A 13,210-nucleotide genomic window follows, 5' to 3' on the forward strand; every position below is an offset into this window, starting at 1 on the left:
TGTCAACTGGCCACCTCCTGCACGCCCCCCACTGGGGATCAGCCCACAACCTGGGCATGTGCCCTGACCGGGAATCGAACCCGCGACCTCTTGGTGCAGGGTCGATGCTCAACCACTGAGCCACACCAGCTGGGCTACATCTCTTAGTTTTAAATCAATGTGATCTCTTGAGCCGTAAAACCGTAACAGATTATTTTCTTTTTTTTTTTTATCCTCACCCGAGGACATTTTTCCATTTTTTGTTCAGGTAGAGTGGGAGGGAGAGAGAGGAACAGAGAGAGAGAGAAACATCGATGTGAAAGGAACACATCGAGTGGCGTAAACAGATTATTTTCTTAACAGGTGGGATTCAGCTAAGTTTATGAGAGTGGACACGAGTAGTTTATGAAGCTTTCAGGCGCGGGGTGTTCTTGATCAGGGTGGATTCTGGGAGGAGAAGTCCACAGCAGGACCATGGATCACTCACAGCCCACGGTCCTCACCTCTTTGGGCGGCGCCTTGGGCCACAGAGATGCCGGGCAAGGGTGGGCCACCTTCCCCTCCACGCTGAGCCCAGTGCTGCCCGCCTCCAGCCGCACGGACAGGCTGCACTCACCCGCTCCGTGAAGCCGTCCGCCGAGTAGTCAGGGGTCCGGGTGACGTGAGTGTCCTCAGTGACAAGACAGACGGTGGCCTTCTGAGCGTCTCCCGCCGCCCACAGGACACCAGCGAGTGCGGCAGCCAGGGCCTGCTTCTGCTCCTGCGAGCTGATCGCTGGGACCCTGCGAGGCAGGAGGTGGGGTGGGGACACGGCGCAGGCTGTCCCCTGGTTCCTTCATCGGCCCGCACGGTGAGGTGCCCTGGAGGGCCTGTCCTCTCTGCGGCCACTGGACCTGCGTCCTCCTTGCAGCTCCTCTCGGGGATCCCCTCCCCGCACTGTCGCCCCGTGGTGTCCCCCCGCTGTGCTTTCCTGGAGTCCAGCAGGGATGAGCCGCTATTCATCCAGTAACACAGCCCAAGCCGCTCTCCATTTCACCTCCCAGATGTCCATCTGGCAAGCCCTCCACACAGGTGCCAGTCCCTGAGCAAATCATTTCCTGTCACCCTGCCTTTGCTCACGCACTTGTCTGCCTTCAGCGTGCACACCCCACGGGGGCCCTGCCGACCACACCCCGACCACACCCCATGACACCCCCTGACCGCACCCCCACCACACCCCATGACACCTCCTGACCGCACCCCCAACCACACCCCGACCACACCCTGACCACACCCCGACCACACCCCATGACACCCCCTGACCGCACCCCCGACCACACCCTGACCACACCCCAACCACACCCCATGACACCCCCTGACCGCACCCCCGACCACACCCTGGCTACACCCACCCCGACCACACCCCATGACACCCCCTGACCGCACCCCCGACCACACCCTGACCACACCCCGACCACACCCCATGACACCCCCTGACCGCACCCCCACCACACCCCATGACACCCTTGACCGCACCCCCGACCACACCCTGACCACACCCCGACCACACCCCATGACACCCCCTGACCGCACCCCCACCACACCCCATGACACCCCCTGACCGCACCCCCGACCACACCCTAGCTACACCCACCCCGACCATGCCCCATGACACCCCCTGACTGCACCCCACCACACCCTGGCCACACCCCGACCACGCCCCACCACAACCTGGCCACACCCCGACCACACCCTGACCACACCCCATGACACCCCTGACCGCACCCCCACCACACCCTGGCCACACCCCAACCACACCCTGGCCACACCCCGACCACACCCCATGACACCCCCGACCACACCCGTGCAGCGCTGAGCCCGCCTTCCCCTGGCCCTGACTCACCCGGGCTTCCCCCACCCGGCTGTGTGCCCAGCACACCTGAGCACTCCCCACGGCCCCTCCTTCAGTCCTCACAGCACCTGGGAGGTGACGCTTCTCCCCTCGAGGAGGTGAAGGCTGGAGACCAGAGGCTGAGACTCGCCCGGCCACGCGTCTCTGCAGCAGCTGAGCCGTGACCTGAACCGCAGTCCGGCTCCCGCCTCCCTGCTCTTGACCAGCCACTCCCCCGCCCCCCGAGTACTAATCTCAGCTCCACCATTCGGGGACGGGGCGTCTCTACGTGGCAGACTGTTCCTCTGCCCGTCTTCTCATGTGTCATGTTGACAGCCGTTGTCCTGACGACGAAACACGCAGTTCTGTTAGTGAACCCAGCAGGAATGCATAGAGTCCGCCTCGGTCTGCGCAGCACAGACGCGCGTGACCAGGAGCCTCAGCCGAAGCCCTGGCGGGGCGGGTGAGAGTCAAGAGCGGGCTCTGAGGACGGCAGAGAGATCGCGGGCTGGGAAGGTTCCGGAAGGCTCCGCGGGGCTGGTGCACCGAAGCAGTCACTCCTTCCCAGCTGTTTCATGTTCGCCACGTGCCAGGACTGTGTTAAATGCTTCACCCTCGTGCCCCAGGTGCTGTGTGTGTCCCGTCTGGGTTTCCTGGGACCCCTTTGACTTGGTGGGGGGTGTGGCTCCCAGCTGCTTGCTTCCAGAACTTGCCGCTGGCTTCTACCGGCTCCTTTCCCTGCGGAACTGGAGGCACCTGGCCGGACCGGGAGCTACGCCCTCCTGCAGGGTGGCCCCTGGCCAATGCCGAGGCTGGAGGTACACGGCTGCAGGTGGGGCAGTGACCCCGCAGAGCTCCCCCGGACCTGGGGTTCCCCCGGAAACCCTCTTTCCCCTCAGCTTCTCCTTCGCCACCCTGCCTCCCACCCCCGCGGAGGGAGTTCCCAGCTCTGCTCGGCTTCCGGGCACCTGCCTGTTCACCACCTTGGAATATACTGTCCATTTAGTCCCATTTTGGGGGGCTAGCTTCTCTTGCTGGAGGGCAGAGAGATGCTTTTCCCTGGTTTATCTTTTCTCTGATACCAAGCACAGAGCTTTGCAAAGGACAGGGTTGTTTAACTTCTAAGAAGAAAGTGATTTGAACCGATGTTTTAAATAGGCAACTGCCAAACACTGCCCTTTGGCAGCCCGGTAGGGCAGGAGGGTTCCTCCTTCCTCTCAGGCTCTCCCCTTTAGCTCCTCCCTGGAATTGCTGGGTTGACGCTCCCATTAAAATGGTCAGGGACGTCCACCTGGGGCCTGGTGCTCAGTTCTGCCCGGCAGGGTGGTCTGCTGCAGAGGCGACAGCTGTCAGTCATTCTGCAGCCGGACTTGAGAGTGACTGCCGGAGGCCCTCCTGGTCACGGTCCAGCCCCGCGGGAGGACCAGCCCCACTCCCGGCTCCCGAGCTAGTCACCTTCCTGAGGGGATCCAGGGGACTTTCCGCTGCGATTATTTAGCGCATAAAGGTTCTCAGGAAATAATAACTCTTCCAAGTACTTCTCAGAGGCCTCTTACCTGCGGAAGCGGCAGTCTTTCTCCTTCCGGGGAAACAGCAAGTAGTTGATGATGGAGCCCTGCACGGCCATCTGGATGCTTCGAGCTCCGCCCTGGAGGGGAAGGTGGACCAAGAGGCTGGTGCAGGGCGGTACAATCACAGTGGGGCGCCTCAGGGCTGACGCTGCAGAGGGGGCTCCTGCGGACGGGTGCCCTGCACCGTTGTCCTTGGTGGCTCTTTCCCCCAGGCTGAGCAAGGGCATCGGACGCCGTGCCAACCCTCCCTGTGGGCTCCGCCAGGCTAGAATCTGCAGTGACCGGCTTCTCTGTGGACCCCATAGACGGGCCCCTGGGGATATGGGCCCCCTCCACCTTGCCTCCACAATGCCCCTGCGTCACATCGAGCTTGTCCGTTTGGAGGAAGGAAGGAACTAGATGGCCAGCTCTTGAGATTCTACGTGACTGGTGATCAATGACATGAATTACTGAAACAAGCCACAGGAAGTTGCTAGATCTCCTCCTGCCTGTAAATCCCCGGGGGTGCGCAGGACGTGGAGAAAGAGCGAGGAGACCGAGGCGTTAGAAGATGGAAGGAGGAGAAAAGGAAGTTTGAGTCTTTGCTACCACCCAGATAGCTTGTTGTCACTGCAAGACAGTCTGTTCTTGTTCAAGCTCGCATTTTAAGTGACCGTGTGTGTGCAGGTGGTGGCAGTGATAGCATGTGTTCGCGGGGGTGGGGATGGAGGGGACACAGAGAAGGGACGTGGAATTGGGACCTTCGGTGGTCACCTGTATTACCTCTCCCACTTCCAAGGCGAAAGCCAGGTCAGAAAAAGGTTTGTGGAAGCTGAAACGGGCCCTCTTCCAGTCGGGGCTGAAGACATGGACCGTATTTCCAAAGAGGCTCTGCCGCAGCTTCTGAAAAGGGGGATGGAGACAGTTTGAGCAAAGAAAGATCATCTGAGACCCCCCATCAGTCAGTCCTGAGTTAGGTGTGGAGGTGGGCCTGTCCCCTTCCTACGTGTGGGGTACACGTTAGTCCATTTCTCTACTTTATTGTCAAGTCCTGGGCAAAAGCTTCGCTTCCGGTTCACATAGGCTATTTCATCCTGAAGGCTCTGTGTCAACCACACACCTGTTTGACTTATGTCCCTGGTGTCTGCGTCCCTTGTCACTGCTGGCCGTGCCCCCCCCCCCCAGGTACACGCCGGGCTGCGCTCTGTCCTTGTGCCTGTGTCCCCACATTCACGACTTGCTCCGGGACGAAAGGGACAGACGGGGTTCTGCGTGTCTAGCCTGAGTGCAGTAGTGGCTTCGATGATGCCGCACAAGCATCTCTGTTCTCTTGCTCCAGAATCTTTAGCTTTTCCTGCATACTCGGTAGGACCTTGAGAGTGGAAACTGTTTCCGAAGGCTTCCCAGAAAAATGGAAACGAACTTTATACACCAAACACGTGAAAAAAGGAAACCCACCCATAATCAGAGATGCATTTATCGTGTAGCGTGTGCCAGGTCCTGTGTGGGAGGTAGATGCGTAAAACCTCTGCCACCCACAAGTATGGATAAGACACAGGTGTGGCCCTGGCTGGTTGGGCTCAATGGTTAGAGCGTCGTCCCATAGACCAATGAGTCACGAGTTTGATTCCGGCCAAGGGCATGTACCTCGGTGGCGGTTAGTCCTGGCCCTGGTCCAGGTCATGCAGGAGGCAACCGGTCGATGTGTCTTTCTCACATCAATGTTTCTCTCCCTCTCCCTTTCTCTCCCTCTCTGTCCCTCCCACTCTATCTGAAGATAAATATGAAAATAGTCCAGCTGGTGTGGCTCAGTGGTTGAGCATCGACCCCTGCACCAAGAGGTCACCAGTTTGATTCCCAGTCAGGACACATGGCCAGGTTGTGGGCCTGATCCCCAGTAGGGGGCATGAAGGAGGCAGCCCATTAATATTCTCTCTCATCGATGTTTCTATCTCTCTCTCCCTCTCCCTTCCTCTCTCTAAAATCAATGAAGGAAAAAAAAAATTACATTTAAAAAAAAAAAAAGAAAAATAGCCTCGGGTGAGGATTAAAAAAAAAAAGACACAGGTGTGAGGTTCCGTAAGTCAGGTGCGGAGTACCACGAAAGAACAAAGGAAGGAGAGAGAACCTCGGACTGAAGTATTCAGGAAGGCTGCATGGAAGAGGTGGCATTTCAGCTAAGCTGAAAAATGACATCTAGCATTTACCGAACATTTCTATACACCAGGCACGGGGCTTAGTGCTTTACCTTCATTATGTTAATTTACTTCTTGGAGGTGGGTACACTATGATCCCCTTTTACAGAGAAGTATTTGCCGAAGGTCACCCAGGTGGGGAAACGGAGCAGGGGTTTTGCCTGTTTTGACACCACTGCTCTGCCTCAGCTTCGATCCCGGGTGCAAGTCAAGGACAGCAGCAGAGGGGCGCAGAGGTTGCTCTTAGAAGACACAGACTCCGTGGGTACCATGGCGAAAGAGGGCCACCCACTCAGGACACCCCTAGCAGAGGATCGGAAATGACAGAAAGTGGTTCCCTGACATCAGGCTACCTAGCTCAGAAGGCAGACTGCCGACCGGGGTGGCGAAGCCCAGCTGTGCTCCCTACGGACCACGTGGGCTCGGACAGGTCCAAGCTTAAAGACTTCATTTGCTTCTTCCAAATGAGGAGCATCCCTGCTGGGCCCCACCTGGGCTACCCTTGAAAGAGCAGAGGGGCGGACCCGGGCTCTGGGGCCGGGCGCGCCGCGTCAGCGGAGGGCGCTACTCCCTCCGTGGAAACAGCCTGTCTGCGCGGGACCACCTGTGCGGGGAAGCCCGTCCGCACCAGACGGAACGAGGCTGCAGCCCGGCAGGAAGGGGGCGCCGTGTGTGAACGTGGGCATTACGACTGTTGAGACTAAGAGGCGTGGAGCACAAGCCCGATGAGAAGGCTGCCCCCCAGGCCTGGATCGGGCCTCTCTGCCAGACCCCCTGCTGAGAGAACCTTCATGTTACCACTTGCGCATCAACTGTAACTTACACCAAGGTCGACCTGATACAGCTCAGCGATACATGTATGTGGCTGCCTCGTGACTGGCCACACGTGGTCAGTGGTCCTAAGGAGTGACTGTGCTGGTCATTGTTACTTACTACAATCACCAAACACATAATTACTTAATACCATCCAGCACCGTGTATAGCTTTTCTCGTTCACTTTGTTCGTTTTCTCGGGTTTGTCATGAATATCTCTTTCTTGGTTCCTGTGACGATGATAATGACGACGGTCATTAATACACACACACACACCAGGTTTACTTTCCTTACCCCCACTGCTTTGTCCCTGTCCCTGGGCTTAGAGTTTCCCTGTGACAACCTGGTCCTGTCCAGGCCTCTTCCCCTCCCCCCTCCCCCGGACAACAGGAAGTGAGGTCATTCTGTTTGAAGCCCCATCCCTAAATCTTTTCTTGCCTTAACAATGACGGGACCGTCCTGGACCCAGGATTTCAGAGTTAGTGAGTCTCAGCCCGTGCGACAGAGAGCCAGGCTCGGGCTCCGCTGACTGGCTCGCACGGATCTGTCCAGGTCGGGACAGCGCTGGGCACAGCGCCGGGCACAGAGCAGCTCACCACGAGCATGTGCTGAATAATTTTAAAAAGTCTAATTCGACCCTTTCGTTTTACAGCTACAGGACTGGAGGCCCAGAGCAGTCGGGGTACCCAGGCTCACAGTTAGTAAATGGCAGCGCCAGGACCCCAGTGCCACCCTGCCGACGGGCACCCCCGTCTGGGTCCCAGCAGGAGATGGGCTCTCTGGAGTCGGGACAGTTAACTCGAGGAAAGTTTTTTTTAATCCTCACCCGAGGATATTTTTCCATTTATCTTCAGATAGAGATAGAGATAGAGAGAAACATTGACGTGAGAGAGACACATTGACTGGCTGCCCCCTACACGACCCCAACCAGGGTCGGGGATGAACCACAACCAAAGACGTGCCCTTGGCTGGAATCACACCTGAGACTCTGGTCCGCGGGCCGACGCTCCAACCGCTGAGCCAAACCAGCCAGGACAACTAGGAGAGTGTAACGCAGAAACTATTTTCCAAGATGTGGACCACATATGGGGACACGCTAATGCAGGGTCCCCGGGCTATAGGCAGAAGTCTCTGTGCACCCTGAACCTGAAGGGGGAGGAGCGGTCACCTGAACTGCACCGGAGGAGGGGACCGGCCAGCTGTGCAAACCTGACCCCCCCCCACCGCCAGGCTCCCTCCATGGCTCCCACCAGACAGACGGACAGACTGGGCAGGAAGCCCGAGGAGGAGGGAGCCCCTCGGCCAGTCTCCTGCAGCAGCAGACAGAGAAGACTCGAGAGCACTCTGAAGCGGCCCTGGGATGGCACCCCCACCCCACACAGGTGCCTGTCTCGGGGTCACCCGGAGCAGTGGATTAATGAAGTCAATGAACATCTCCTGGGGCCCATCCATTGGCCAGACCCATGCTGGGGCCACCAGCCTGCGCCCCCTGCTCCCCCAAAGCCATGGCTTTGCCCGTTATCCTCTGTTACAGCTTCACCTGGGTCCCCCCAGAATCGCTGACCTCCCAGCATTACGCTTCCAGTCCGACCCGCTGGGCGGTGTCGCCAACACACCGCGGTTTGTTCACCGGCTGCTGATAATGAGCCGTTACAGGAGTGTGCTCCAGGCTGGCCCCGGAGAAGGGCCTGGACAACTCCGGGTAGAAGCCAGAGCAGGGCCCCCCTCCCTGTCCACAAACCAGGGGTCAGCGGTCTGGGGCAGTGTCCCCCCCGTACACACACCGTAAGATGTTCGGTTGGAGGGAGGAAGAAGGCTGTAATATCAGCAACAAAAAGGGGAGAAACCGGGGATCTGGGAAAAGCAGGGGTACCCGAGGTGCCTGGCCCACCCCTACTTTCTGAGCAGGTTCCCAGCGGAGTGGGTGCCAACGTCAGGAAATCCCGCGATCCCCACTTCACACAGGGAGCTGGGGAGAAAGCCGCAGACCAGCGACAGAGTCATGCCCCAGCGGGGCTCGGGGCTCCCCAGCTCTGCACCTCGCAGGCAGCCGCCCTGCCCCCCGGGACACGGGGACTCAGAGTCCCAGGGCTCCTCGCGGCCCCGTGCCAGGTGCGTTCAGTGCTGCCGCTGTCGAAGGGACACGCTGTCATCGGGCCGCATAAGGGAAACGGACCAAATATATTCTTTTAAAGAAAAGTCAATCATCTCTACCTCCGGGGCTCCCCTAACACCCCCTCGGTCGGCTTCGGGCGAGAGTGGTCCGGGTTCTTCGTCCCCCAGCCTTTCCACAGGGAGAGGGCTGCCCTGGGGGAGCCCGTGGGGAGGCCCCCATTGTGCCGCCAGGGCCTCGGCAGGAAAGCGGGGGTTCAGGCCCGGACTCCTGCCTCCGCAGAACCCAGGGACCTGCAGAGAGACTGGGAGACTCTGGGAGGCATCTGCAAATGCTTTTTGCTATTTTAAAAATCTGTATGTGTGTTTTTAAAAATAGACTGCACATTCACACGGTTCAAAATCCAGAGTGTAAGAAGGCAGCTGAGAAGGACCCCCCCGCCCCGTGCCCCTTGTCGCCCAGTGGCCCAGGGCTCCCCGTCAGGGACTCCCCGGGGATTTCTGTGTGCACACACGGCAATGCCAGCAGAGTCCTAGGCTTCTCTCTTTCACACGCAAAGCAGCCTCTTCCCAGATACACACACATTTTAAAATGACGTTCTCCTCGGGAGTTTATTTCAGAGACCAACACCGTATTAGAGAGTGTTCATTAAAAACACGATCTTGTCCCGTAAAATACAGCTAGCTGCCCTGACGTGTGTTCCTAGGACCCGGGAGGCTGCACCCTAGGAGGAGGAGGTGTCACTGCCTTCTTCCCCCAAAGGGGAGGATTCGCCAGGTACCGAAGACCGAGCGAAGGCGCCACCCAGGGCTGGGAGGCACAGCCTCTCCTGAGATCCCTGCTGACCTGTCTTCTGACCTCTGGCGTTTGAGCAGGGGAGAGCAGGTGGACTGAGGCGGAGGGACTTGTGATGAGGAAGAGGAGACAGGCCCCCAGTACATCGTGGGGCAAACCCGACGGCGCACCTGTGACACTGCCTGATGGGGAGCAGGCGCGGGAGGCCCTGGTCTGGTGATGTTTCATCCCAGGAGCTTCGGCACAGCTACGTCCAGAGTAGGAAACATGAGGTCGGGCAGCTCGGCCCCTGTGCTCAAGAAGCAGGTGCAGCCCCGGCCAGGTTGCTCAGTGGGTTGGAGCGTTGTCCTGTACCTCAAAAGGTTGTGGGTTCGATTCCCGGTCAGGGCGCAGACAGGAGACAACTGATGAATGTTTCTCTCTCTCTCTCTCTCTCTCTTTCCCTCCCTTCCTTTCTCTAAAATCAACGAACATCCCCGGTGAGGGTTACAAAGAAGCAGCAGGTGGAGCCTGTGCGGTGTCCCCGGAGGGGTTCCAGGTCCCCTCGACCCCTGGGCAGCAGCGGCCCTGGGCTGTAGGCACAGGCGGGCCGGGCAGCCTCACGGGGGTGTCTGCGCCCATGCCCAGGGGCAGGGCAGCCGGTGCTCTGGAAGGAACTAGTCTTCCTCCTTTTGTCCTCCGGCCCCCGGGGCAGGTCCCTGTGAAGTTGGGGTGTGAGGAGAATGTGGGGGCTACAGTGGAGGGCCGCACCGTTGGAGGGCTCTCTCACCCACGCGGGTCCTGTTCCCCTGGCTCCCCCCAGGCTGAGCTGCCCCAGCTCCCAGCGGCCTCTGGAGCACGACAGCGGCTCCTCTGGACGTTTGCTGAGGCCTTGCCCCAGCCCTGGCTTGTTTGTGCCAACGGTGCTGCTGGGTTTGCCCGCTCCTTGGGTCTCCATCTCAGCCCCGCACCCCACCCTGGCCAAGATCTGAAATGAGCAAAGGGTCCTTAGGGCCAGCTGCTTCCAGATCCACTTGGATCCTCTCGTGCCGGGTTCTTTTCGAGCCTGCAGACCCGTTGGCAGCCCGAGGAAGCCCTCCTGTCCTGAGGTCAGCTCTTGCCCTGGAACTAAGCCTGGCACAGGACCCCCCTTCCTCCTGCCCACCCCGGACAGGCTCCGTCTCACCCCTGGACGCCAGCACTCACTGGCTGACCCACCCGACCCCCACAGCCACTCTTGTGACTTTAACTCCCTCACGCTTAACTGTCAAAGCGAGGACACGGAGAGACTCAGCGTTTGGGAGGAAGACTGTAACATCACCAGTGTCCTTGAAAAACCCTATAAATAAGTCATTTTAACTCTATTCTCCTTTTACTAATAACAGACGCGGGTGGTTTCATCTTCGAGAACGCTCTCCCGGGACAGCAGATAAGATGTCCCGGCCCCGCCGTTGGGGGAAGATTACGTTTCGTTTCATGTTTAATTGACAAGTCGCACTCACTGTGGCCATCGGCGGGGAGACAGGGAGGCCGCCCGGTTTTGTAGGGGTGATCCAGCGCTTGGCAACGGAACAAAGGCCACTTGGAGGCAAGTGTCCTTGTCCTTTGGGCTGAGGTAGTGCTGGTCCATCTCCCCTTTTATCTGCAGACACGGGGCTGTCTTCATGGTTCTGTGTACAAAGCAGCCACCAAAAGACAAAGCAGACAGAGCTGTGCCGGCTTCCCCCCAACCTTTCCTTTCTTTCTCTCTGAAATTATACATTTCCCCCCAGAAAATGCTGTCTCCTCTTTCAAGATGCCTGAAAATCGTGCTACATAGCAATAAAAGAGGCAGGCACCTCCCAGGGTCTGTGTCAAAGGGGTTTCTCACAAGTTCGATGGGACTGGAAGAGGTTAAATGTAACTATGGAAACATAATTAATGCTATCAAGACCTTGACATGAAATTATGTTTGGAGAAGAACATAAATGTCACTGGGTCTGGTTCTGAGGGGACAGCATTTCATGAGTAGTGGATGGATCTTCCCGGTGTTTGTCATTATATTAACTGGCCAATAAACGAAGTCAGGTCCTTTTCATTCTCTTTCCCACTAAGTGAGAGTAATTTCCTTCCTTAAAAAAATTCACGTCTCATCTTCAAGGAAAAAAAAAAATCTATTTTTGTTTTTCTTGACTGATTTTATGGCATCTAAATATACGGGAACATCAACTCTTCTTCCAATGTACTTAACTTCTACACGCAGGTCACGAGAGAAATCTGCCCTATTCGTAGCTGAAGCATGAAAGAAACTGCCTACTTAGTGTTTTGGATCCCTAGAGGCACAGATGCCTTCTTATCTCAGAAATACAGCATCCAAGCCACAGACTACTGATGGGATAAGATGCGTTTTGTAAATCAAATGGAAAATCTTTCCCTTAGTGCCGGTGGGGTTCCCCCACCTCCGTAAGGCATATCGTGCCATTTATTATTATTATTTTCTTCTTTCAAAAATTGTTTTGTCATTTAAGTATTTTATTCCCCCAAGTGGCAACTAGCTCCACTTAATACTCCCAGGACTGAAACAGAATCCCTATCTCCTGATTCTAATTTAGACCACGGTTCAGGAAGTAACACAAATAAGGCTTTTGATCACAGGTTACTTGGGGCAGGATACTTTAGTGTTATGGTTAAAATAGTAATAATTCAATTGTCTGATCATATCCTATACGACTGCAAATCACCCTAATATTTTGTGCTGTGTTCGTTTAGTGACTGAATTCGTATCTGAAATACGAAGTCTGTCACCTTCTACCCTTCTCAGGCGACATGAGATACAAACCTCCTTTTTAAATCTTATATTGCATAACAGATTTTAAAATAACTTTTTAGCAGCAGAATTTAGTCACCCTCCTCTCCTTTGGAAACGGTGAGGGAAAACAATTTCTCAGAAGCCGAATAAAGATAAGTCTTCAAAACGACCCTTGTTCAGGGACGCTGAGCGCTTGGCCGTCAGAACCGGCGTCCTTGCTCACGTGGGGGAGCTGGATCCCGGCATCACTTTTTTCTAAAATGATAACCGTACGGCGCTGCTAACGAGAAGTAGCTCTTAAAAGTAGGAAGTGATTTTTACGATAAAAGAGAGTAGAAGAGAGGGTTTTCCACAGGCGTTCTGGTTTTATGTTCTTGCACGTGAAGTGATCCGTGGCTGCGTGGCATTTACGGGCGTGGACCACGTGGATCGCGCTGTGAACACGGCTGTTTGAAGAGGGCAACGCTTTGAGAACAGTAATTACCTGAGGAGCTGTGTTACTGCTTCCCAACCTAAAAATGAAAGAGAAGACATCAAGAAAATGGCTCACCCCGTTCGACCCTCTCATCCGCAAACCTCGTGCTGCAGAGCTGCACCCGGAGGGCTGTCCGCGTGAATCCGGAACGGAGTCTGCTCACGTAGCAGGCTCAGAGGCTGCGCACCGAAACGCCGACCGTCCCTTCGGCGCCAGAAAAGTGGGAAAACGAGACCAGCTCACCTGTGATAACTAAAGATGTCCCTCCATTTGTCGAGGAAAGAAATCTTCCTACTTATCTCCTCCAGATCCAGCCCCGGGGAGCTCGGCTCCCGGTCCGAGAGCGCCTCAGCCATTCAGCTGTGCCCCAGAAGGAGCTGGAAGAAGGGATCGGCGCAGCCGGGAGGTCTGGGGCTCGAGAGGGCCCGCGGCTCAGGTGGCAGGTGCACAGCGCTGCCCCTGCTCTTGACCAGCCTGTGCCCTGGGCCCCGGGTCCCCTGCTGGCAGACCACAATTAAACTTTCATTAGAGATGGAACCCTGCGCATATTTGTGTTCCGTACAGAGGCCATGAATGTTTAATCCAAGGCACATCTATAAACAAAAGGATTGCAATTACTTATCTGTATCAAAGCCACTGGGGTACTTGAACTG

General features: G+C 56.6%; 1 protein-coding gene across 1 annotated transcript in view; it reads right to left on the bottom strand.

Moving 5' to 3' along the window:
- MINDY4B (MINDY family member 4B) overlaps window positions 1–12,913 on the bottom strand; it is a 34,208-nt gene extending 21,295 nt beyond the window's left edge. The window contains exons 1-6 of the mRNA XM_036242535.1: window positions 12,801–12,913; window positions 12,567–12,594; window positions 10,797–10,964; window positions 4,183–4,302; window positions 3,406–3,497; window positions 596–761 (exon numbers count right to left, since the gene is read on the bottom strand). Of these exons, the coding sequence (XP_036098428.1) occupies window positions 596–761; window positions 3,406–3,497; window positions 4,183–4,302; window positions 10,797–10,964; window positions 12,567–12,594; window positions 12,801–12,913 (687 nt within the window). The remainder of the gene's footprint in view (window positions 1–595; window positions 762–3,405; window positions 3,498–4,182; window positions 4,303–10,796; window positions 10,965–12,566; window positions 12,595–12,800) is intronic.
- Between the last annotated feature and the right edge of the window lie 297 nt (window positions 12,914–13,210).

The sequence above is a fragment of the Molossus molossus genome, unplaced genomic scaffold, assembly GCF_014108415.1.
Source record: "Molossus molossus isolate mMolMol1 unplaced genomic scaffold, mMolMol1.p scaffold_m16_p_5, whole genome shotgun sequence".
Taxonomy (NCBI): Eukaryota; Metazoa; Chordata; class Mammalia; order Chiroptera; family Molossidae; genus Molossus; species Molossus molossus.